The sequence below is a fragment of the Phoca vitulina genome, unplaced genomic scaffold (genome assembly GCF_004348235.1).
Source record: "Phoca vitulina isolate PV1807 unplaced genomic scaffold, GSC_HSeal_1.0 scaffold16, whole genome shotgun sequence".
NCBI lineage: Eukaryota > Metazoa > Chordata > Mammalia > Carnivora > Phocidae > Phoca > Phoca vitulina.
The window spans coordinates 28,475,197-28,499,686 of NW_022589719.1; the positions used below are offsets into that span (position 1 = coordinate 28,475,197).

Genomic DNA, 24,490 nt, shown 5'->3' on the forward strand with positions numbered 1-24,490 from the left:
TGGGGGAGACTGAGACAGGCTTTAATCAGGAAACCTCAGGGAGGGAGGCAGGATGGCTGGTGGCACAGTCCCAGGGGAATCCCAGGCCCTCTCCGACTGTTGTCCTCCAGAGCGGGGAGCTCAGCAGCCCGACCTTCCTCAAAAGACAGGCCGGCCGTGGTGTCCAAGGAGGATACTGACCATGGAGAGTGCCGATTACCTGCTCTCACAGCACGTTCCAAATGCTTCTTGGGGACAAGTCTGCGTGGGGCCCTGGGGACTTTCCATCCCTCCAGGAGCCTTGCAGAAGTGAGCGTCGGGTGTCACCGGCCTCATTGGCCCCAGAGCCTCCCCGCCAGCGCCCAGGGCTGCTGGCCGTTTTCTCTGTCTGGCGTGTCCCAGGCACGGCCCTGACCTGGAGGCCTGCTTACCCGGTGGACTCGTCCTCCCGTGAGGTCCCCGTGGCGGGCCGCTGGGGGCTGGAGCTGGCCGTGGCTGCGAGGGCTGCAGAGAGTCTGGAGGTGGCGGGAGAGAGTCTGCGAGGCCTGAGGAGGGTGGCGGCGGTCTCTGAGGGGCTGGGGGCCATCGTGGAATGGGCTGAAGCTTCAGTCAGGACAATGGCAGACAAAGAAGGCCTTCTGGTCACTGTCTGGGCCCCGGAGGCTGAGGCTGAAGGCTCTGGAGTAATAGGAGGAAGCCCAGGAGCCCCGGGAGGGGCTGGAGGTAGAGTGGAGGCTCCTGGAGGGATCGAAGGCCCTGGTGAGGGCTGGGAGGCCCCAGGCTCCCCCAGGAATGTGCCCTCAGGCCCCAAAGGGGGTGAGGGTGAGGCCTGGGCTCCTGAGGGGCTCGTGGGTAAAGTCTGTGCGTTAGACAGGTTCATTCTGAGATGGAGCTGGAGGACGTGGAGCACCGACTTCTGAGGCAGCACTGCCGGGGGGCCTGGGCAGGAGCTACAGTTCACCGGGGCCTCAGCATCTCCACGGGCACTCCGAGCTGCTTTGCTGACCTCCACCGCCTTCCTCTCTGGGCCACCTAGAGAGAGGTGGAGGAAACAAGATGCACTGGGGTTCTCCCGACAGCCGAGGCGGCCCCGGGACGAGCTGCACGGGGAGGGACAGGGGCTGCTCACACCTGGTAAGGACCAGTGGCCCCTGCCTCCAGGCGGAGACCAAAAAGGAACCATGAGCAGAGGGAAGCAGTCCGCCAAAGTCACTCTGCCAGGCCTTGGCTGTGTGACCTTGTATGAGGCGCATAACTCCACTGGGCTTCTGCGTCCTCATCTGTAAAATGGGCATCCTAACGACTCACAGGGCCACTCTGAGCACTGACTGAATGGTGCGCGCGGGAAATCCCAGCCCAAACCCGGATGTTAACCACGGACTTGGGCTGATAATCCTGCGCCAGTGCGGGAGGCTCACGGATTGTAACAAATGTCCCATCTGGCGTAGGCTGTTGTTAGTCGGGGAGGCCCTGCCTTCGCTCACTTTTGCTGGGAACCGAAAACTGCTCAAAAAAAATAAAGTCTATTGAAAAAAATAATTTCTTTTAAGTCTCAGCCTGGAGCCTGGCACATCATAAGGGCTTGATATATGGGAGGAGAACAAGCAGAGGAAGAAGCTAGGCACAGAGAACATGGGGCAGGAAGAAGCACAAGAAGGAAGAGTGTTGGAGAAAGGTCAGGAAGAGACAGATGCTGTCAAGCCCGGAAAACCTGGAATGGACTGTATTTTAAAAATCACCTGTAGGACGGTCACACAACTCTGAACCTGCCTGAAGGCACCGGATTGTATACTTTGAGCGTGTGAATTGTACGGGATGTGATCTATACCTCAGGAAAACTGTGACTTTTATGAATTATCAAAAGGAAACAATTCATATTCTAGTGCAACAAAAAGTGCTTTCTCCTTCTATGGAGCTCTTGTTAGGAAGAGGCGTGTGCGAACGTAGCCAAAGCAGTGTGTTCCAGGAGAAGGGGCCCGGCTCTGCACCTCACCTCCCTGGGCCTCTGTTTCCCCATCTGGAAGCAGCAGAGCACGGGGGAAGGAATCAGAGAGACCTGGGCTTGAGCCCAGCGCCGCCAGCTAGAGCGCAGCCTTAAGACAGAAACCTAACGTCTCTGAGCCTCCATTTGCCCATCTGCAAAATGGAGATATAATCACAGCTGAGGTAACATGGGTCACACGCTCCACACGCGGCCTGGCATCTTAGCTAACGATTAGTCTCTGGACTAATCAGGGGGAATAATCACCATCGGCTTGCTGAGGAGTCTGTGGCGGGTTAAGTGAAGCAAGATCTACAAAGTGCTCGATGGTTCTCAACAACAGGGCTATAGGGGCTCAGGATGCTTCCAGCCCCCCCAGTCCTGATGGCAGCTCTTCTTCAGCCATGGACCTGAAGAGCGACCCTAAATATGGAGGATCCTCTTAAAAAGGCCAAAGGAGTTAAACAGGTATTTTATCCAAGAGGAAATCCAGGCCACAAATCAGTAGAAAAATTCAATGTCTTCCTGGAAGTTTAAAAAACATAAAGCAGGGGCGCCTGGGTCGCTCAGTCGTTAAGCGTCTACCTTCGGCTCAGGTCATGATCCCAGGGTCCTGGGATAGAGCCCCGCATCGGGCTCCCTGCTCAGCGGGGAGTCTGCTTCTCCCTCTCCCTCTGCCGCTCCCCCTGCTTGTGCTCGCTCTCTCTCAAATAAATAAAATCTTTTTTTTTAAAAAGAAGCATAGGTGGCGCCTGGGTGGCTCAGTCGTTAAGCGTCTGCCTTCAGCTCAGGTCATGATCCCGGGTCCTGGGATCGAGCCCCACATCGGGCTCCCTGCTCCGCGGGGAGCCTGCTTCTCCCTCTCCCACTCCCCCTGCTTGTGTTCCCTCTCTCGCTGTGTCTCTCTCTGTCAAATAAATAAATAAAATCTTTAAAAAAAAAAAAAAAAAAAAAGCATAAAATAGCAACATTTAAGGTACTTTATGGACATGTTAAATCAGAAAAATTCAATTCAAGACACACAGCGTAGAGTTGGTGGGAGTATGGGGAGCCAGCTACATCATGGTGAGTTTCCTGTTTCTCGAGGACCCTGGTCGGGTGAGGACCCCCGTCTGGTGCCGCGCTGTCCTGCCCCAGGAGGTCCCACACCGCTCCCAAAGCTCCACCACCCAGTACTCCACCTGCTAACCACAGGGCCCCAACCATGTGTCCTCGCCACATGCTGGCTGTGTGACCTCGGGCAGAACACATTCCCTCTCTGAGCCCGGGCTTCGCACATCCAGCCCCTTACAAGTTCTAGGTCTCTGGGAAGAAGAGTAAAGTGCAGGAAGACACAGAGAAGCTTCAGGACCCAGAGGCCCGCTTACCTGGGCAGGAGGGACAGCAGTCCCCGGGGGGCCCAGAGGGGTCAGAGCAGGCCCGAGGGCAGGGGACCTTCTCACAGCTCACCTCTCCCAGCTGGGGAAGCACAAGCACACACATGAGGAAGCCCAGATCGTCTCCCCTCCTGTAACAGTGCCCCTAGGCACCTCTTCCACCCACAGAAAGATCCTGGGATGGAGGCTGACACAGTAGGGCTGCTTTAAGGAACCCACAAAGAGGGAGGATACCATCAAATCCAAAGGCATTCTAGCTGCTGTTGAAAGTTGGGAAGGCAGGAGGAAGATGGGCTTCCGTGGGCTAAGGGGACTCAGAGTTTCGCAAAGGGACAAAAGGCAAGCAGCAGTCCCCTGGCCGGGCCGCTCCCGAGTCCCCAGGCCCAGCTTACCTGGCATGTGCACTGGGTACAGGGCTCATCGTCCAAGGTGAACACCTGGCCGTTCACCACCTTCCTTCCTTCGTAGTTGCAATCTGCAGGGGTGGAGGAGACCAGGCCATGAGCCAAGGCCTCCCCGGGAGCCTGGGACGCGAGGCAGCGGCTCCCCCACTCACCTCTGCACACCGGGCAGCACTCCCCATCAGGGTGGAAAGGGTAGGTGCAGGTGATGGGGCAGTCCACGGGGGAGCAGGCCACGGAGCCCAGCTGCACGACACAGAAAACACACGAGTCCCTTTGTTCTGGGCCGCCGACAGGACACTCAGGAAGGATGGCCACAGAGCCACTGAGTGCCCATCGGAGCCCCCGTGGTGCGGGGACAGGTTCATCCACTCAGTCAGAGTCTGTCTTCCTGACAGAACGCAAGCCCCGTAGGGCCAGGGGCCTGGCCTTGTTCACGCAGCTCATCTGCCAAAAGGCCCCAGCGGAACAAACCCACGAATTACCCGGGAAAGGTGAGCACCAAATACCAAGGAGAGAGAAGGACCCAGAGCCTGAAGCTCCCCAAAGCACGTGAGTGAACAGGCCCACTCAGAGGCCGAGACGCTCGGCGCTAAGTTCCTCTGATCCCGCAGACCTGTCGCTTGCCATGCTGCGTCCTGACCCACTGTAAGCAAGAAGCTCCACGGGCATCAAACGTTCCCAGCAACACAGGCAGGAAGGCCTTTCTCCCCCATTTTCCCAGTCCTAAACAATACAGACAATCCCATATGCTTTTTCAGACTGAGAGGCAGTCTGGCTTCGGGGCAAAGTGCACCTCCGAGAACACGGCCTCGGGATACCAGGATTCAATTCTTGGCACTTCAGCGGACTAGCAGCAGGATCTTGAGGGAAGAATGACTTCTCGCTGTGCCTCATTTTTCTGACCCACAGATGGAAAGGAGAGTGGCTCCCACCTCACACGATTCTTGCAAAGATTAACTGAGCTCATGCAAGGAAAGGGCCGAGAGCCAGACTGGCACACGGTAAGAGCTCCATCATGTGAGTCTGAGACCACAGCTCAGAGTCCTGGGATGGAGTCCCTCACCTGTGCTCTCAGGGAGCACTCCCACGCTATACTATGAGGAGCCCCCCAGATGCCCTCTGGTCACCCAGAAGCAGAGGACTTTTGCCATGCAGGCTTAAAAACGATTTCTCTGGCCCTGGGTAAAGATTCACCCTGGGCAGGGCTAGAGGGAGCCAACCTTCCCCGTGACCCAGAGTGACCCTTCTCATGGAGGGCTCTGGATTGCGCCTCCAAGGTCCAGGAGCTGGTGTCAGCCCCTGGGGAGTCTCCACAGACAGGGGTCAGGGCTGGGGGAGCCGTACCAGGCAGATGCAGCTCAGACACGGGTCCAGCACGGACGGGAAGGTCTGGTTGTTGTAGAAGATTCTGCCCGTGTAGGTGCAGCCTGCCAGAGAGAGCACGGGGGTGAGCGCCCGCCGGGCAGGTGGCCGGTGGCCAGGCTCCTGCCAAGGGCTCAGGTCCGAGAGCTTTCTGGGTAGCAAAGGTCAGGCCAACTGCCTCCCCAGGCAGTCACCCTGGGGTTTGGGGAAGGGACAAAACACAGGTCTGGACTGGGTGCCACCTCTTTTTTTTTGCCCTGGATTTAGCAGAGGGATCAGAATGTTTCCACTTCCAGGGAAGGGAGTGTTTCCTCCTCTGCCCCTCCCTGGGCAGGATCAGGCCAGAGGGGTTGGCCCAGGCACCACTGCCATCCTCTCTGCTCTTTCCCCCCCAACCACTCAGCCAGTCCCCACCTTCCAGAACATTCCCCCACACCCCTCCCCTGGGCTTCCCCAAGCCCACTGAGGTCTGATCTGAGTGTTGCCACCTAGATGACATTTATCACATCCTAGGAAGCAGAGAGCAGGTGATAGGACAACAGGGAAATGTTTTAGAACATCTGTATGTTATTTGTTAGATACAGACACATGTTATAGACCTGGGACATAGAGACAGAGACACTTCACGAAGAGAGATTAGAAAAACAAAAACCACGAGGCTAAAAGTGATAAGGGGCCCTTTTTAATTGTTTTTATTTTTGCTTTCTGTATGTACTTCAATAAAATGTTACTTTTGAAATCATGGAAAAGCGGAACATTAATATAAAAAAAGAAAGCAGCATTGTTACGTTCTCTCACTGTTCCCTGATTGTTTCACAGGGATGGTTCCTTGGTCCCCCCACCCGGGCTGGAAGCTCAGCGTATCTCCACATCTGCTTCTGGCACCCAGACAGGGCCGGCCTTGGGCAGACGGCTTTGTATCTCTGAAGCCTGCGTTCATCATCGTACCACGGGCTGGCCCCGTGGGGCTGCGGGGATGAAGCCCGTGTGGTCCATCCTTTGCACGGAGAAGCCTGGTGCAGGACAAGCCCAGAAGCGGGGGAGGGGGGCAGGATCCCGCCAAGGGGAGCAGGGGGTGCTGGGCAGCCCCCCAAGCAGGAAATTACCTGCAGAACAGTCCGGGCAGCACTGTCCAGGGATCCGAATTGGGTGAGGGCAGGAGTCTACGCAGTCTGTCCTCTTGCAGCTCACTGAGCCATCTGCCTGAAGGAAGGAAGAACTTCACCAAGACCCCACCTGTAACACCAGGCCCCGCCTCCCTGCCCCACTCCACCCTCCCAGCACCTCCCAGCACCCCCCACCCCCAAGAAAGGGCAGTGCTGCAAATTGGCCGAGGCTTGCCATGATGGGAGGTGGCAGGTCCCCCACAAAGAGGACCGGCTCCTGGGGAAAGGGGGTGTGAGCCTTCCACGAAAGCCTCCCTATCTAAGGAGAAGGAAGGTCAGAGCGGGGTTTTGGTGTCCGTGGCTTCCTGTCCCTCTCCAGCACCAGCCAAAGCTCACCACCACCCCATCCAAATTCTTTCACTCAGCTTTTGCCTGGAACCCTCGCTCACCCCAAACCTATGGAGTACCATAAAATCCTATTTTTATAGAAAACTATTCCACCGGAAATGTCTATTTCAGAAGACAAAAGCACCACATATGGTTTCTTTCTTTTTTTTTTTTTTTGGTCTAAGACTCTGAATGTTGATGAAGCTTTTGTGTCGCTTTCTCATACTATGAGTGCCCTGGATCAGTCATAAAGGGGAAAGGCAGCGGATATGCCCTCCTCCCAACTGTAATTCCGATGAAACGCTTCCAAGTTTTGCAAAGGTCTAAGGCTTTTTCACAAACGGTGCATCCGAGACACTCGAAGGCCGTGCCTCTTACACACCAGTGTGCACACGAGTCACCCGGGGGATTAAAATGCAGATTCTGAGTGCGGAGGTCTGAGTAGCCAGACCTCTGGATCTGGAGATTCTGCACGTCCAGCAGGCACCACTGGGGCACGGACCTCATTTTGAGAAAGAAAGCTCTTAGCTCCAATGGACTAAAGGCTCTTCTAAAGCAGAAAGGAAAGCGAGCGTGTACTTAAACAATGAGCTGTGACCAGAGTGTTTCATGGTAAGCGGCTGTATTTGCATCTGGGCCCATCTGACTCTAATCTAAGACCCCTGCACCGTCTCCTTATCCGTTTCGGATGAGCTGAGGTCACAGATTCAGGTCATGAAGGAAAAACCCTGCAGTGTCGCAGGAAAGGCCCGAACCACGGAGCCTCAGGTCACCCCACTCCTTCAGTTATCCGTGCCCAGGGAAATCCTACCCTTGGGACCCCTGACTCCTCCCAAGCAGCAGGTCACACCCCTTTCTGTACAAATAGAAGCTGCCAGCATAGGAGGGAGAAGGAGGGCAGGCTGAGGTGGCCCAGCTTCGGGCGCAGCAGGGAGGCCTGGCCAGGAGGGCCCGGTCAGGGCCGAGGGGTCTGCTCGGGGCGAGGCAGGGACAGCCGGAGGGGGGAGCAGCTGAAGGCGTGCAGGTTGCCATTCACCTGGCAGATGCATAACTCACAGGGGTCACCGGGAGACCAGATCTGTCCGATCGGAAACTCAACCCCGTTGTCGTCCAGAGAGCAGCCTGGCCAGGGGACAGTGAGAGAGAAAGCACGGGTGGGCACAAGGGCCAAGGAGGGCCCTGAACGCCTGCCCAACCTACAGCGTGCCTGCCACCCAAGGACAGCCGCCTCGGCTCACTCCCACCACAGAGGGTCCCCCAGAGCGTCCATCGCCCCACCTGCTGGGCCCAGGGGCTGCCTGCAGCTGCCGATCCAGCTCCCACATTTAGGGAGTTTTCCCCCCAAACACGTGCCCGGTCCACACAGGCAGCTTCACGCAAACAGATGCTTACCTCAGAACCCGTAAATGCGCACTTGCACACAGCCGCACAAACACGCACCCTCCCAGAGACATACGGGAGCAGATGCCGCTCCCACACACACAGACATGCTTCCAGAAACACACACAGGGTCTCAGCAGGTGAAGCGCCGCCACCCTCCTGGAGGGCATCCGGGCCCCAAGTGGGGCAGAGGCCGGCATGCAGGGCTGGGGGCCCTCACCTGTCATGGGTGTGGGCTCCCGGCAGGTGAAACAGCACTGTCCAGGGCCCAGCCACCAGTCCTCTCGGGGGCAGTCCAGTTCTGGACATGGTGTGAAGGAACATTCTACCTCCCCATTCTGGAAGAGAACCAAGGGCACAGGCCAGTGAGGGCAACTCCCCAGCCTTGGGCCGTCTGAAAGCTAAAGAGGAGGCTGGCAAGCGGCTGTCACCCTCCTAAAAGTGACAAAGAATCTGTGGGGGGTTGGGGGGAGGCGTAGGAGGAGTGGGGGTGGGGTGGGGGTGGTGTGATGTGGGGGAGGGGGGCAGGAAGTAGGGGGGAAAGGCTGGGAGCGTGTTCTGGGATGTCCCGGCTGTTGGGCTGGGGGTCCCTGCCTTCCCAGGCTGCAGCCCCAGCCCCACTTCCCCTCACTTCAGCAACAGCCTCCTGCTCTCCCTCCAGTCTGCCCTCACTCTGCGGCCAGAGAAAGTTCTCGTGCACCAGTGGGATTGCATGGCTCCAAACCTAAAACCCATCAGCAGCTCTGCCAAGCCCAGAGCCCTCAGCCTGGCTGGCAAAACCCTTCATGACTGAGTCTGAGGTAGAGGCTATGGGGCCCCCTCCTCCCCAAGACCCCTTCCCCTAAGTACTGCCCTTGGCTGACAGGGGACGGGCCCTCCAGGTACCTGGATGGTTCCTTCACCCCCCACTCCACTCTCCGGGAGCAGAGAGAACATATACAACTGACTGATGCCCAGCTCCCTGGCCTCTGTGCACAGCCATCTCCGCCATGCAACTCACTCCAGAGCTCCCTGTGGGATCAGCCTGAGACCCCGTTGTCCCCTGACTGTCCCGCTTCCCTGGCTGGCTTCTCCTGAGAATCTTCGGAAAATCACTTACATGCCCCAGGCCCTGCTTCTCGGACCCCAACCCAAGCACCATCCCTGTCTGCAGCCTCTTCTCCTGCCTGACTCGTCTCCCACATTCTGCGCCCCAACCAGAAGGGACACCTTCAGGCCCTGACAGGAGGCCACGCGCTCTCACCTCCTGCCATCTGCTCACACCAGGCATCTGCTCTGCCAGGCACACCTGCCTCGGATCCTCTTCTAATAAGTCCCTCACCCCTCAGATCTCGACTTAGCACCTCTCCCTCCAAGAAGCCTTCCCCTCCAGTCAGGAGCCCTAGTCACCTGCCCATGGCCCACCTAGGCTGTGGGCCCCCTGAAAGAGGGGACTGGGGCTGTCCTGTGCTTAGCTGTGTCCCCAGCACTCAGCACTGCTCCAGGCATACAGTAGGTGCTCTATAAATAGCTCTGCTGAAGGGTGAACTTCATGGAGACTGTGGGTAGCCCTTGGTGAATGCAGGTCCCCATAATGCCTCTGCTGCCTCAGTGTCCCTTCCGCTGCATGGCAGCTCCTTTTCTCCTGGTCAAGGCACGCTAGCGAAGGCCTGTGCCCGGCCTCTCTCCTGCACCCACCTACCTGGCAGACACAGGTGGTGCACTCGTCACCACCCCCACTGAACACAGCCCCGTCTGCGTACCAGCGGCCGTGGAAATAGCATCTCACTGCAGAGGAGAAAGGGAGAGGCAGCTCAAGGTCTTTGGGCTGGGGCAGCTAGAGAGAAAGGGGAACAGTGGGTCGGGGGGGCCCTGGGGAAGCTAACACACTCCCACCATGCTCCAGAGCATGCACCCCGCTCAGGGAGCCAACCACTCCCCTCCAAACCCTCGACACAAACTAAGCTGCTGCTTAAAAACTGATGGAGAATGAATCACATGTAAACTAAGATCCTTAACCAAAAAAGGAGGGGACTCCCTGAATCACTAAAAAGTAACAGAAAAGCAGAAATGAAAAGAGACTGCCCCAGGGGTTCCTGGGTGGCTCAGTTGGTTAAGCATCTGCCTTCAGCTCAGGTCATGATCCCAGCGTCCTGGGATCAAGTCCCGCCTTGGGCTCCCTGCTCAGCAGGGAGCATGCTTCTCCCTCTGCCCCTCCCCCTGCTTGTGCTCTCTCTCTCTCTCTCTCTCTCTCTCAAATAAATAAATAAAATCTTAAAAAAAAAAAAAAGGAAAGAAAGAAAGAAAAAAGAGACTGCCCCAGATGCCTAAGACAAGGTCTGGCGCCGAAGCCATCCCCTGGAGACCAGGAGAAGTCAGTGAAAACCTCTAATCCGAGGATCCCCCCACCGAAACAGTCCGCAAGCTAGCCCAGGCCCACCTGGCTTAGTCATACTGCCCTGGGTTCAAATCCCAGCTATGCAACTCAGTAGGGAGGGATTTGAGGCAACATCCTTAATTTCTCTAAACCTCAGTCTTCCCATCTGTAGAATGGGGTTGATAAGAGCTGATAACGGTTACTACTTCATAGGCAGTATATTAACTATTCAAAAATGTCTTAGCTAAAAATAACATTTAAAAGTTAAGAAAAACATTTTTTTAAAGAACACCAGCTTTGCAATCAGGTAGGCTTGATTTCAAGTTCTGTTCTTGTATTAACTGGTTGTATGTCTCTGGGCAGTGACGACCTCGGTGAGCCTCGGTTTTGTCACCTATACAATGGGGCTATGAATAGTACTCCCTCAAGGCTGAGCCACATGGATTCAATGAGATCAAGGGCTGGCAAGCAACAGCACAGAGCCGTCAGGGAACATTCGTGATGATGATGAGGTCATCTCAGGAAAAGAGAACCACATTTTTAACAAAGGACCAACTCATTAGTGGGGAAGGGGAGACGCCCTCCCAGCCTCAAGACAGAGCCATGCCAAGGGTGGACTCACACCCCTTCCTGGCTGTGTTGAAGGCACCTCCTGGGGCGGGGAGCGCTATCTAGCATCCAAACCACTGTGCACATAGTAGGTGCTCAATTAAACTGGTACTTTGAAATGCTCCACTTGATCTGAGTTTCTAAAGCAAAAATCAATCCCTATCCTCTGCTCCGTTCACCCTGCTCCCAAAAACACACAAAAGAGCTAACCCCCCCCCACCCGATCCCCAAAGAGTCACTGACCTGGAACACAAGTACAGCAATCTGACTTCAGGGAGGTCTGACAGGGACCGGGAGGACACTCGGGGGAGATGCAGGACACATTTCCGGCCTGACGAGGGGAGAGATGGTGCTGGGTGGGGGCAGAGGGGAGGAGGAGAACCAGGCCCTCCCGCCCCTCAGCTCATTCCCTATTTCAAGCCACTCCTCAGGTCTCCTGCCCAACACCAAAGCCTCCTAAAGGAAGCCATCCAAGATCTCTGAATGCCACCATGGTGACAACAAGGACAGTGTGCAGGGACCCAGGTCCTGGCGTTTACTACGGTGTGCTGAGAACATCCTCCCACAGCATACAGAAGCTCTGGAAGGATGCCGGGGAGAGGCGAACAGAGGTTACTCCACCAGAGACACCTTCCTGTGCATCTGAGTTTTGAACCAGGTGACTCTATTGGCTAGTCAAAGAATTAACTTTAAAACTAAATTTCAAAATTTGAAATTAAGGCAAAAAAAAAAAAACCCACAAAAAAACAAAAACCCTCCTCTGGAGCCAGCCAGAGCTGAGAAGCAGTGTTTGCTCCTCCACTGAGTCATGTGACTTTGGCCAATGTACGTCAGCCCGCTGAGCCTCAGTCTCCCTATCTGTGAGAGGAGCTGGAAACGGCGCCTCCACGGGGGCTTGCGGAGGATTCGTGCCACGACATGATCCACGAAAGTGCTCGGCCGCTGCATATGCGTGGCACCCGAGGAGGGCTCGGTAAAGGGTGGTGCTCATCGTCTCCGTGCCCCGCCCCCTGCCTTCCAAGGCGGCCGCTGCCCTTCGCCACCAGGCCAGCGACGGTCAGGGGGAGGCAGTGAGGGGCGGGAGGCGGAGCCCAGGCCGTGGATGCAGACAGACCTCGCCTCAAAGCCCAGCTCATGCCTCTGTCTTTTCATCTGTAGAACAGGGACAGGAAAGCTGACCCAGACGAGCTGCCAGGAGCCACGGGTGAAGTGACAGAAGAAAAGCCCCAAGCCCCGAGCCTGGTACGCACGGAGTGCTCCTAATCCAATCTGTGGGACAGCACCTGGCCGTGTCCGGAACACAGTAGGTGCTTAATAACTATTCTTAGAGAAGCAAATTGGCCTACAGCAAAATAATACTCTTAACAAGCTGAGCCTGGTAATAAGCCTCCTCCGTCCCAAATGTGGATACCTTTATTGTGCTGGCAAATATTTTGCCTGGAGGGAAAAACAGCCTCCCTGGTGGGAAGTTTCCGAGGGAGTTCCATCCCCTCCCCTTCCTAGACAGATGGACCCTGTTTGCCTGCTGGCTCTTCGCTGCTCAGCACAAGGCTCCTCGACTCCACAGACCCCCACGCCTTTAAATTCGACAGGTTCCGCCCAAAATCCACAACCTGGGAACTGTCCCTCCATTTGACAAGCTCACCTTTAACAAGCTCATCTTTCCCTCTTCCTCTAAAACCCCCAAAGGTTAGGAAAATACCCGCAAGGCTTTGGGGCTCTTGTGACGCTCACCAGGCAGACACACACAGTGCAGTTCTCGTTGGGAGGGGAAAACACGTCCCCTTCAGCTCGGATGACGCCGCTGTCAAAACAGCCTTTGAAAGACAAACAGGAGTGGAGGCATCAGACCTCTTCAAAGTAGAGGAAGCTTGAGGTCTCAGTACTTTTCCAGGCGTAATGTACCGGGAACTTTCTCTCACCAGCCAGGACGCCCCAGGCATGGCAGATCCAGGTACCCAGGACTGTGTGGTCCTAGGACCCCTGGAGAAGCAAGCAGGAGACACCCGCAGAAGATGGCCCAGGAGGGTTCCATTCATGTCTGTAAACCCCGGACTCTATTGAGAACATGGCATTTTATTCCCATATGGCAAGAAAGGCAGCCAGGCAGCCCTGGGTTCAAAAACCTGGTCTGTCTGTTCAGTTCACCTGAGTGACCTTGGACATGTCACTTAACCTCTACGGACTCAGTTGTCTTTACTGTAAAATGGGAACACTACCACGTGCCCTGCAGGGGCCTTGGAAGGATCCACAGCCTCACATGTCAGGGGCCCAGCCATTCACATTCAGGGCTCAGTATATAGTAGGAACATGGCAAAAGGTCACAATTATCATTAAGAAACCACTACGTCTATTCTCATTCTAACCCTTCGGAAGATGTCTTCACTGCAGCGTCTTATCCCCAGAGCTTCAGAGAACACAGAGTATCAGGCCCCTCCCCAGATCTACGGAATCAGAAGCTGTGTTTTAACAAGATCCCAGGGATCCCGTGTGGAGTGAGTTTGAGAAGCTCTGTCGAAGGACTCGTGAGGATTTAGGGTCTGTATCCTAACAGCAAGGGGAAACAAGTGAAAAACTGTAAGCAGGTTATGGGAGTAAATTGGAAAGGGGACAGACGGGCGCCTGGGTGGCTCAGTTGTTAAGCGTCTGCCTTCAGCTCAGGTCATGATCCCGGGGTCCTGGGATCGAGCCCCACGTCGGGCTCCCTGCTCGGCGGGAAGCCTGCTTCTCCCTCCCACTCCCCCCACTTGTGTTCCCTCTCTCGCTGTGTCTCTGTCAAATAAATAAATAAAATCTTTAAAAAAAAAAAAAAAAAAAAAAGGAGAGAGGACAGAATTTACAAAGGATTACTCTCCTGGCTGTAGGAGGAGAGTTGGGGCAGGGTAGGGGGACTGCTGGGTAGATCTGGAGAAACTCACTGAATGAATGAATGAATGAATGAATGAAGCTCAAAAGGATCCCCAGAAGATGAAAAGTTCCCCCTGAGGGATACCACAGCATACACCAGTGGTTCTCAAAGTGTGGTTCCTGGACCAACCAGCAAGGGCAGCATCACCCGGGATCTTGTTAGAAATGCAAACTCCCAGGCCCTGCCCACACCGGATAAATGAGACCCAGGAATTAACCTCCAAGTGATTCTAACGTCCCCAAAAGTTGGAGAACAGCCTTTCAGCTGCAGAAGGGCTGGGGAAGGGAAGAAGTAGGACCATGTGGGGAACTCACAGCCTTCCCCAGACCAGCTCCCACCTGTACACGATGGGCAGCAGCCCCCATCTTTGGAGGGAATCGGGTGAGAACAAGCAGCTTCACACGTCACCTTTTCACAGGTCACCTCCCCGTTCTGGAAGCAGAAGCAGGAGTTCCAGCCATCACAAGGCCCCGGACACCAGACCCGGGCAGCCCCCAGGATCCCTCCCACCTACCTGGCACCAGCACTGGGAACACCCAGGCTCTGTCCAGCGGCTCCCTGATTCATACGTGGCTCCCAGGTGCCAGCAGGCAGAGGACCCCGGTGCCATCTGTGTGGCTGCTGGGCCCTTGGGCAAGGGCGGGGTCACCTCCTGTAGTCGTGAGGGAGGTCCGAGGGTCCCCAAGAGGGAGGCACCAGGCACGGGGGTGGCCACCAGGGTGGCCAGCAGCCGAGTTGGGGCGGAGGGCAAGGATGTGGGTGGCACAGGGGTGGGAGACAGCAGGCTGGTGGTCCTAACCCCAGGTGGGGGCCCCGGGGCCCCGGAAGGAGGGCTGTGTCCGGGGGAGAGGGCAGGCCGGCCCGCCTCTGGGGGCAGCAGAAGCATCTTGGGCGGGTGCTGCGGGGGCTGCAGGATGGCCGATGGGGCCAGCACGGCTTTCGGGAAAGCTGAAACGGAAGACCAGGGGGCTTGAATGCAGCTCCTCCACCACCAGTCACTGGATGTCTCTAGACCAGTTTCTTCATCAGCAAAACGGGTCTAATACCACCAGTTCGACCCAAGACCACGGGGGCTGCAGTGACGATCGCACAAGGGGGATGGAAAAGCACCACAGGAGCAGGCCCAAGTGACAGGTTGGGAGTGGGTCCCCTGCTCCCGCCCCCCCCCAGATGTGGCTTCCCAGCAGGGCATGCTGAGGTCGGGATGAAGGAACAGTCTGGGGAAAGCTTGCCGTGGACTAGAAAGAGCATGCTCAGTATTTAGATGACCTTGTACGCATGTTTATGGGCGCACTGCTGACGTATGTCAGAGTGAGCTGACCCCACACCGTCCAAAGTGTCCCTGGGAGCCCAGGCTCCCAGACTCCTGTCACATGCTCCTCTATCATTTGTTCTCCCTTTTACCATTTGCAAGAAAACAAAAAGGTTAGGGAAACAGTAAAATGACAAGGGAGGATGAGGATAAAGAAGTGGAAGGCGTAAATGAGAAAGTGAAGAATTGGAAATAACAGGATAAATTGAAAAAGAACGGATGGAAAAGGAAGAAGGCCCAAGGCTGGCAGGGGGCGGGGCCTGGGAGGGCCAGGGGCGGGGCCTGTGTGTGAGGCGGGGCCCGGGAGGGTGGGGCGGGGCCCGAGAGGGGAGGGGTGGAGCCCGGGAGGGCGGGGGCGGGATCGGGGTGAGCCGGGGGGGGGGGGGGGGCCTGGGTGGACCGGGGCGGGGCCTAGCGTTGGGTCGGCGCCTGGGTCGGCGAAGGCAGGGCTGGTCGCTCACCCTCACAGGACACGCGATCAGCTCGGAGCCTGAAGCCAGGTCGGCAGGTGCACAGGAAGCTGCCCACGGTGTTATGGCAGGAGTGGTGACAGACTCGCCTCTCCAGCGGCCTCCGACACTCGTTTACATCTGTAGGAGAGCCTCGCTGCCAACAGCTGCCTTGTTGGGGCGATCGACCCCTTCTTCCAACATCCCTAAGCCCAGAAAGCTGGGGAAGTCTCCTTGCCATGTTCTTATAGGGTCCATCCCTGCCTCAGGGTGTGGGACGTGACTCAGATGTCTAGGAGTGGGGCTGAAATCCCTTTGGAAGGTTCATACACCCAGTTGGCATTTAATGGATACACCAGTGACTCATCCCCCAGCAGTACCCAGCGATGGTTACGCCCTGGCTGGTGGGGATGAGCCCCGCTGGGAATCTCATCTCCAAACCTTCCACCTTCCCACGTGTGGGTAGGGGATGGTGTGGCCCCTTCTGAAAAAGAGTCTCAAGAATCATTGCACTGCTCAAGGTAGGCTTCGGGACAAATACCAAACTCTGCCAGAACAAGGTCTGTTTTCAGGCCCATGGGACCCCACCTTCAACCCATGAGCCACGCTTAAGCCAAACATGCCAATCCCTTTCTGGAAATTTCCGCTAATGGGCTGAGAAAACAGGGGTCTCCTTCTAAACCAGAGGAACCAAGACATAACATGCTTTATTTACCAAGGGGAGGAAAGGCAGCCAAGAAAATGGGTGAGCAGAGAGGAATCCTTGGGGCGTATCTGGGAGAGGGGTGGAAGAGAAACATAACAGGATAAAAGTGGCACGTGGCCAGGAAAAGTCCAAGACAGGGTCTTCCATGAGGAGCCACGCCAACCCCAGGGAAAGGCAGCCTCTGAGCAAAGGCTCAAGTGCTTACAGGCTCCAGGCGGCCAGGAGGTCCAGACCGCTGGCCCTTCCCTGTCCCTGGGCTCGCCCTGCCCATCTTCCTGATGGGCATCCTAAGTATGAAGACGACAGGGTCCCCCCACCTTACCTACACAGGAGTGCCGGTTGCCATGGAGATGGAAGCCGGGTCTACAGGAACACCGGTAGCTGCCTATGCTGTTTTTGCATCTCTGCTGACAGGGGGTCCCGAGGCATTCGTCAGTGTCTGCAAGGGACCAGGGCAAGGCTGCAGCTCATTTCCCCATGGAGTGTCAGAACCGTGTGCTCCCCTCTTCCTCTCCCGTTGCCATCCCCTCCCCCACCCAGGGCCGTGGGACACCCTCCTAACCCCTCTCTTTCTCACCACCCACATTCAGCCTACCAACGAAGTCCTCTCTGGGTCAGCCCTCTTCTCTCCATCCTCACTGCCCTACCCCAGCCTGGGCCACCTTCGCCTTGGGTCTGGAGAAGAGCAACAGCCTGATGCATCTCCCCGTGCTCCTCCCAAGCCTTGTGCTACAGTGTCCCGGATAATCTGACCAAACATCCGGGCCACTCTCTGCTCCCACAGGCATCGATGCCGCACCACAGCTCACAAGCCCTGGACGGCCTTTCCCACCTCCTTCCCTGTCCCCCACCTTTGTTCTGCCACCTTCCAAATGCACCATGTTCTTGTGGGCCTCCCTCTTTGCCCACGTTCTTTTGTCTGCCTGGGATCCCTGTCCATCTTGTCTGGGGGAAAACTCCTACTCATACCTCAAAACTCAGCTTCTATAGCACCTCCCATGTCAAAGCTTCCCCATGCCATTGTTTGAAATTGGAAAAACTGGAAATAATGTATATGTCCATCAGTAAGAGAAGAGTTAGTCCACTGTGGGATAGTTGCACTACAGAGCCCCAGGCAGCAGTTAAAAAAAGCAAGGCCGGTCCATTTACCCTGATGTGGAGAGATCTTCAAGACAGATTGCTGAGAGGAACAAGCAAGCAGAGGCTCAAATCCCAGCTCTAACATGATCTTGGGCAAGTTACTTAATTTCTTTAAGCCTCAGTGTTCCTATCAGGAAAATGGAAATAAACAGTACCAGCCTCACAAGTTCATTACGAGAAAGAAATGAGAAAATGCACGTAAAGTGCTTAGCACGATGCCGGAATCCAGCTCTGCACCTGTTAGCTGCTCATCCTATCTCTGTGAGTGTGTATGTGTGTGTACACGTCGTGGGGATAGGCAGGGAGGACATGCATCAGAGCAATAACCAGGTGCTAGGGCGAGCTGTGTTCCCCCAGATGCACATGTTCAAATCCTAACCCCTCATGTGATGGGATTTGGAGGGGAGACCTTTGGGCAGTGATTGGGCTTAGATGAGGTCTTGAAGGGGGCTCCCTCATGATGGGAGTAGTGCCCTTATAAGAACAGCCCTCAGAGCTTGCTCTCTCTCCCCGTGAGCACACAGCATGGAGACCGTCTGCAAGCCAGGAAGGGCCGTCAGCCGAAAGTGAACGGGCTGGCGCCATGACCTCGGGCTTCCCAGCCTCCAGAACCGTGAGAATAAATTCTGTTGTGTAAATGGCCCAGTCCGTGGGATTTTGTTTTAGCAGCCCGAGCAGACTAAGACATCAGGGTTATTCCCGTGGGAGAGCGGAGCACAGGAGTAGCAGAGAGGGTCCGGAGGTAGCCATTTTTAAAACTTATTTTACAATTTATGACTATTTCAAACAATAGAAAACAATACCACACTTTCACGGGGAATCCTTTGCCTCATCTGCCCCGCTTCCTTCTGTAAGTAAAAGGCATCTTCAAGGAAGGGGTAATTATGTTACAAGATCTCCCTCACCCTGCTCACTCAGGAGCAGAATCCTTCTCTTCCTGGGGCTCCCCCAGCACTTACCCCTCACCCCAACGTCCTCCTGCCCCTCCCCACCAGATGGGGCAGCCAGGCCGCCAGCGGGGCAGGTGGAGCTAAGGAAGGCAGTGGGTGAAGGACCTCTCCCATGGCCCTCCCTCATCTCAGTGGCCTCCTCCGTCCTGCCCCTGGCCCTCCCCAGGCCTCTCCCACCCTATCCCTCCACCCTGCAGAGCCAGCTCAGAGCAGGGGCCCTAGAGTTGGACATGCCAGGATTCAAGCTGACCCCAGCGCTTCCTGCTGGAATGGCCTTGGGTGACCCTCAGTTTCCCCATCAGTAAAGCAGGGAATGATAACAGGATCTGCCTCGGGGGACCAGGAAATGCAGTAATGCATGGAGCGCACACGTTGGGCTGGGCGGGGCCGCCATGCCTTCGACTCCGAGCCCAGCCGCCGCGGCAACGGCATCATCATTACCTGTCCCCGGGCCACTCACCTTGGCAGCTGTGGCGGTCGGCAGCCAGCTGCATGCCCGGCCCACACTCACACACAAACCCGCCTTCCGTGTTCACGCACTGGCCCTCGCAGGAGGCGCTTAGGCATTCATCGATGTCTGCGAAGAGAGAAAGTATCCTTGCACAGACCACTCTGCACGTTGTTTGCGTACAGGGGAAGAAAAGCGACCCCACAAGGACGCTGTCCCCAAGCAAAGCCTGCCTTCAGCAGGGGGGAAACCACCACCACCCCCCGACACACCCGAGGAAGAAAGACCAGGCACCACCAGGAAAGTCATCAGCCATGAGGGAACCACCAGAGAGCAGAGGCCGAGGGGCCAGGCTCCTTCTTTGTGACCCACGCAGACCAGAGGACAGAGAGGACGGCTGAGACAGAACCATTTCCAATGGCCCCACCGCAGGGCAACCCTAGGAGGGCAGAGGGGAGTGAGCAGGAAGGCTGATTCAATTCCATTAAGTGCTTATTGAGCACCACCTGTATGCAGCAGATCTGGAGGAGGACCGCTGAGGACACAAATGTGACCAAGACACGGCACAGACTCTCTAGCTGGGTACAGTCTGATAACATTAAGAGCCACGCCACATGCCCACGAGGCCAGGGGAACGCCTGGAGGACAGATGGGCAGAGGACCAGGAGGCACTGGGAGGAGAGAGAGCCTGAGGAGCTTCCTCCTGCCACCAGGCTGGCCAGAGCTGAGGTTCCTGCTGGGGCAGCAGGAGGCTGGAACAATGGGTTGAGGCCCGGCTGTGGAGTGCCGAGGAGGCCCTGAGGCTTCTGCCAGGGTGGGGTGACTAGATCCAAGCAGTCCTTTGGGGAAGTTCAGGACTGTGGGGTGAGGGGCGCCACCGAACAGAACTCCCCACCCTGGTTTCACGGCTTCCCTTCTCTAAGAACCACGGCGGCTCTCGAGGACCTACAAGATCTGTGTCTCCCACCCCCCGACCCCATGCCTGCCGGACACCTTCATTCTCCCCACTTGCTCTCCCCACAGCCAGCCCCTCGGGACCATACCCACCGCCTCTAGAAGCCCACCCTGACTAACCCATCCCACTGGGATCCCTCATGGTGGTGCCCCCCGCCCCTGCCTGGGGCTAGCTTTGACATTGTTCTCTGGCTGTCCCCAGTTCCGGTTTGCCTCAGCAACAAGAAGTGTGTGTAGAAAGTGCTCCCCAGGAAACATTCAGGGGAGGATGAATTGCTTCAGCCTTCCTCTGATGTTGCAATGAGCCCCGAGCACCAAAACTCCTCAGTGAGACCCTTGACCCAATGGTTCTCCCTCTGGGAATAAGGAGAGAGGCTGACGAGAAGCCTCTTTACTGCAGCCTTTACTAGGAGTAGTGAAACCCTGCAGAGAACCTACAGACACGGCCGCAAAAAATTATGCCGTAAGGACTAGTCCCCCCCACAATATAAAGTGAGAAAAAGAATAAAAACTCTGCATAAGGTATGAGCCCAATTTATAAAACACACAGATATGCACACCTAACACACACACACACACACACACACAGGTACACACACTCACAAACACACATCCAGGGCAAAGGGCAGAAGAAACAATTTCATTTTAGTAACAAATATCTCTGGGTAGGGACTTTGGGGACATGTTAGTTTTCATCTTCTACCCTTCTTTTACTTCCCAAAAGTTCCAAAATAAGTTATTTTTTACTTTCATGTGTGCGGAAGAAACATTATTTTTACCAAGTCAAAACTCAAAAAAAAAAAAAAAAAAAAAAAAAAACCAAGGGTGGGGGCTTCCTTTCAGCTCTCTGGAAAGATATGCAAGAAACTGGTCCCAGTAGCTGCCTGTGAGGAAGGTAACAGACTTTGCCTGTAAGAACGTTTTAGAATCCCAAACACACAGCACTTTTACAAAATAAGTATTGAGGCTGGCTTTCCTCGTCTTTCAAACATCACGATCCCAAGGGAGCCTTCCGCGGTCAACCCGCCTGCAGTGCTGGTTATCTGCCCCTCCGTGGGCCCGGCTCCCGGCACCTGGCCAGTTACGGCCCTATCACATGGGACCGTGGTTATCCTGACCTGTCTCCCCTCCTCCTGTTCAGAAGTAGGGACCAAGCCACCACGCGTCACCGCAGTCCCTAGCTCAGTGCCTGGCCCATAAGAGCTGCTCATTAGCAGAAGGGGACCATTTCTTGGGTTTGCCTGCCGCCCTGCCCACGCTCCCAGCAGAGCTTGGCCTCGCTCGGCCTGGCCTGCATCTCTCCGGAGACTGTCCTGGCAGGACGGACAGACGGACGGAGGAGGAGACAGAATTCCCGCCCGCTGCACCCCCCACGGCGCCCAGGTCTCTCACCAGTACACCTGATGCCGACAGCCGTCTCTGTCATGGAGAAGCCCACAGGGCACACTCGGGCCACCTCCTGACAGCCGCCATGATTACAGGTAAGGTCACAGCCGTACTCTCCACAGGGTCCGTGGGCTTCTAAAACAGGCACCACACCCGTGAGCACACCGCACGCCGCAGTGCCCGCCGCCCCCACCTCACCGGGGCTCCTCCTAAATTCTGCTGGGAAGGTGGCCCTGGAGGCTTAAATCCAGCTCTGGCACTTACTAGCCAGGTAACCCTGGGCAAGCCACTAACTTCTGTGCCTCAGTTTCCTCATCTGTAAAATGGGGATGAGAAGGCCTACCTAAGTGGGTTGCTGGAAGATGATATTCTAAGTAAGACAAAAGCCCAGAGCCTGGCAATAGTCGCAGCGCCAAAAGAATTCTTCCCATCAGCCATGGCCCAGCCCCGGTTACCTGGGCAGGTGGCTCCTTGCTCTCCATCCTGGCAGGAGCAGACGTTGGGAGCAATGCAGATGCCACTCCCACAGCCAAAGGAGCAGAGGGCTGAGAGGAGAAATGCAGGTGAGGGAGTGGGGGCCCTACTCAGGCCAGCCCAGGGAGCCAGCGCCCTGCTGGGGAGGGTGTCTGGGGCACGGGGACAGGCACTTACGCAGGGTGCAGTGCCCGCTGCCCACGGAGGGGGCCCAGCCAGGGCAGCAGCCACTCCCGAAGCCTGAGAGGCAGACGTGGGGGCCCAGCCGGCGTCTAGGAGAGAGGAGAGAGCACTTGCCACATTTCTGTTCTGGGTGAGGGATTGGCCTGCCGTGCAGTGAAAGCCTCCCAGCCAGTCAGTAAGTCAGTCAACAAACCGTTCTTGAAACCCACCAGAGGGGCAGTGGGAAGTTCCCAAAGAAAAATGACCCAGTCTCTCCTGGAAGCAGGACAAAGACAAAGGTGTGAGAGAACAGACAGCAGTCTCCTACAGAGACCTGCCATGTGAACACGGAGCAGAGTGGCTGGGGGGAGTGGGGGGGGCCAGCCTCCTACAGGGACCTGCCACATGAACACGGAGCACAGTGGCTGGGGGGGTGGGGTGCTCAGAGGGGCCTCAGCACTGAGGGGGAAAGATAGCAATAGATGAAGAGCCCCAGGCATGGCTGCCATAGGGCCTTTGCACTTGCAGTTCCCTCTATCAGGAAGGTTCTTCCTCAGAAATGTACCCAGCTCACTCCCTCCTTTACCCAGGTCTCTTCTCTGCTCATGCGCCTTCGCAGAGAGATCCATCTTACCCACCCTTATCTTGCTTTATTCTTCTTAACACTTACTTCCTGGGACCTTAAATTACTTATCAATTTGTTGATTCGTTCATTGTCTGTCTCCCCTCTCATTCTCTGAGGAGCAGGGCTTCATCCTTTTTGTTTCCCTCAGTGTCCAGAGCAATGCCTGGCACACAGTAAGTAGGTGCTCACTAAATGGCTGTTGAGGGAAAGGCTGAGAAAGGAAGCCAGCAGAAAAAGGAGGAGGGCAGCCCCAGGCGAGCCAGAGATGTCATTCCCCAGGTGCAGGTGCCAGTAAGGGGAGCCAGAGTGCCCGACACTGGGTGAGGCATGGCACAAGAGTCATGAACGAGCCACTTTCCCCTCCCCCAGGGACGCTGGGCAGACAAGACCCAGGTGATAACAAAACAATGTAACCAGTGCCCCACAATGGGACAGGCTTTGGAGTCCCGAGGAGGGTCAGGGGAGGTTTCCTGGAAGGCCAGGATCTGGGCTGAGACAGGCAAGAGAAGGGGCAAGCTGTGGGAGTGGAGAAGGGGAGGGAGCAGCAGGTGCACTGCCCAGACCGGGTCGGAGGCGGTGACTGGAACTGGTCCTGTGATGGGCTGGGCAGAGTGATGGAATCCAGCCCGCTCTTAGCTGGGAATCCTGGCACCACGGAAGAGGGACAAGAAAACCCTCCCCAACTGTGCGCTGCCCCTGCTGGGAATGTCCTGCCGGTCGGGCAGTGTACGGAACACCCCCCAGGTGCCAGGGGCGGCAGCAGGCACTGGGGGACAAGGATGGCGAAGGCAGACTCGCTCCACTCAGGGAGAAGAGCTGTCAAATGTGACAAGTACTCTGGGAAGGAGAACTGCGGGCACGTGGCAGCACAGAAACATCTGCAGCGAACTGTGCCTGGAGCCTCAAAGAGACGTTTCCTTCTCTGAAGTCATCACAGAAGAAGCAAGGAAGCGGGGCCCTGGGGGGTGGGAGGTGCCGGCAGCCGCGCTGTGTCCCCACCGCCCCGGCTAGAGCCATTATGGCGGCAGCCTGGGAAAGCGGAGCCCGCAGCTCCTTCTCCTCAGACGGGGCTCCGGAAGGATGCCCCGGAGGCTGGTGGAGCCGCACCCTCGGGTGGGCGGGGGCCGAGCGCCCCAAGGAGCCTCCTCGGGCGGGCGCTGACGGGGAGACAGGTGGCTGGAAGGCTCCGAAGCGCCGCGGAGCCGGGCCCATCTGGGCAGGAACTGGCGGTGGCTGCGGAACACACGCGCGAGCTGCGAGCCCGGCGGGGCCGCCCCCCTGCGCGCCCCCCGAGGCGGTGGCCGCGGGCCAGGCCGCGCGCTGACACCGTGTTCCCTCGCTCGGAGCATCACGCACACACGCGCTCGCGGCCCGCGGCGGCCCGGCCTCCGCCGGGAGGAGACTCGAGGGGAGGGTGGCATCCATCGGGAGAGAGCAAAGGGGCAAACACCCCACCCCCGCCCGCGCGCACACACAGGCGGAAAGCGAAACGTAACCCAGGGAGAGCCCGGCGGTTCCAAGGTCCACGGCGTGCGTGCAGCCTGGACGCAGGGGAAGCCCCCGGCCCCGGAGCGGCCGCGCCGGCCGGGGAGGCCCGTTCGCCAGCGACGGCCAGCCGCTCCGGAGACCAGGTGGCACGTCCTGGGCTGTCCTCGCCAGGGGTCCACGCCCCAGGGCAGACTCAGAGGGGCTCACGCAGCGCCTGGATCTCCAACCCCCCCCCCCCCACCGGTCCTTGCCAGGACAGCTCCCGCCCAGAGCACAGGCTGCTGTCTCTTTGTCCGGACCCCCTGGGCTGCGCCCGCGCGCGGACAGCGCCCCGGAGGGGAGCCCCGGCCGGCGGCTGCCGGCGGCTCCCGGGAGCCCCTCTGCCCCACGCCGGGTGCGCCCCCGCGACGGGACAGGGGAGGGGCGCGAGGCGCTTACCTCTCGGCCGCGAAATGCCCGGGCGGCTTCCTCCCGGTGTAGCCGCGGGCTGGGGCCCCCGGCAGGAGGAGCGCGACGCAGGCGACCCGGAGGAGCAGTCCGGCCCACAT

At 57.2% G+C, this 24,490-nt stretch overlaps 1 protein-coding gene across 1 annotated transcript; it reads right to left on the bottom strand.

The window, feature by feature from the left end:
* VWCE (von Willebrand factor C and EGF domains) lies at positions 1 to 24,490 on the bottom strand. Its single transcript, XM_032414345.1, has 20 exons — positions 24,381 to 24,490; positions 21,845 to 21,939; positions 21,649 to 21,738; positions 21,200 to 21,328; positions 18,866 to 18,982; positions 16,638 to 16,754; positions 15,622 to 15,750; positions 14,363 to 14,796; positions 14,187 to 14,280; positions 12,675 to 12,757; positions 11,184 to 11,271; positions 9,657 to 9,742; positions 8,196 to 8,313; positions 7,632 to 7,717; positions 6,209 to 6,305; positions 5,085 to 5,167; positions 3,893 to 3,983; positions 3,729 to 3,811; positions 3,328 to 3,418; positions 1 to 1,011 (listed from the first exon to the last, which is right to left on the bottom strand). Exons 1-20 carry the CDS (start codon positions 24,488 to 24,490, stop codon positions 407 to 409), a joined length of 2,826 nt encoding a protein of 941 aa, XP_032270236.1. The 3' UTR covers positions 1 to 406.

Bases quoted from the DNA above. Each gene is read 5' to 3' on its own strand.
- VWCE (XM_032414345.1), bottom strand. From the start codon at position 24,490: ATGTGGGCCGGACTGCTCCTCCGGGTCGCCTGCGTCGCGCTCCTCCTG. The intron at 12,758-14,186 runs GTGGGAGCTGGT...TGTCTTTCAAAG, and splicing joins CTGCTGCCCATCGTGTACAG to GCTGTTTTGACAGCGGCGTC. The intron at 1,012-3,327 runs GTAAGCGGGCCT...ACCTCTCTCTAG, and splicing joins CTGCTGTCCCTCCTGCCCAG to GTGGCCCAGAGAGGAAGGCG.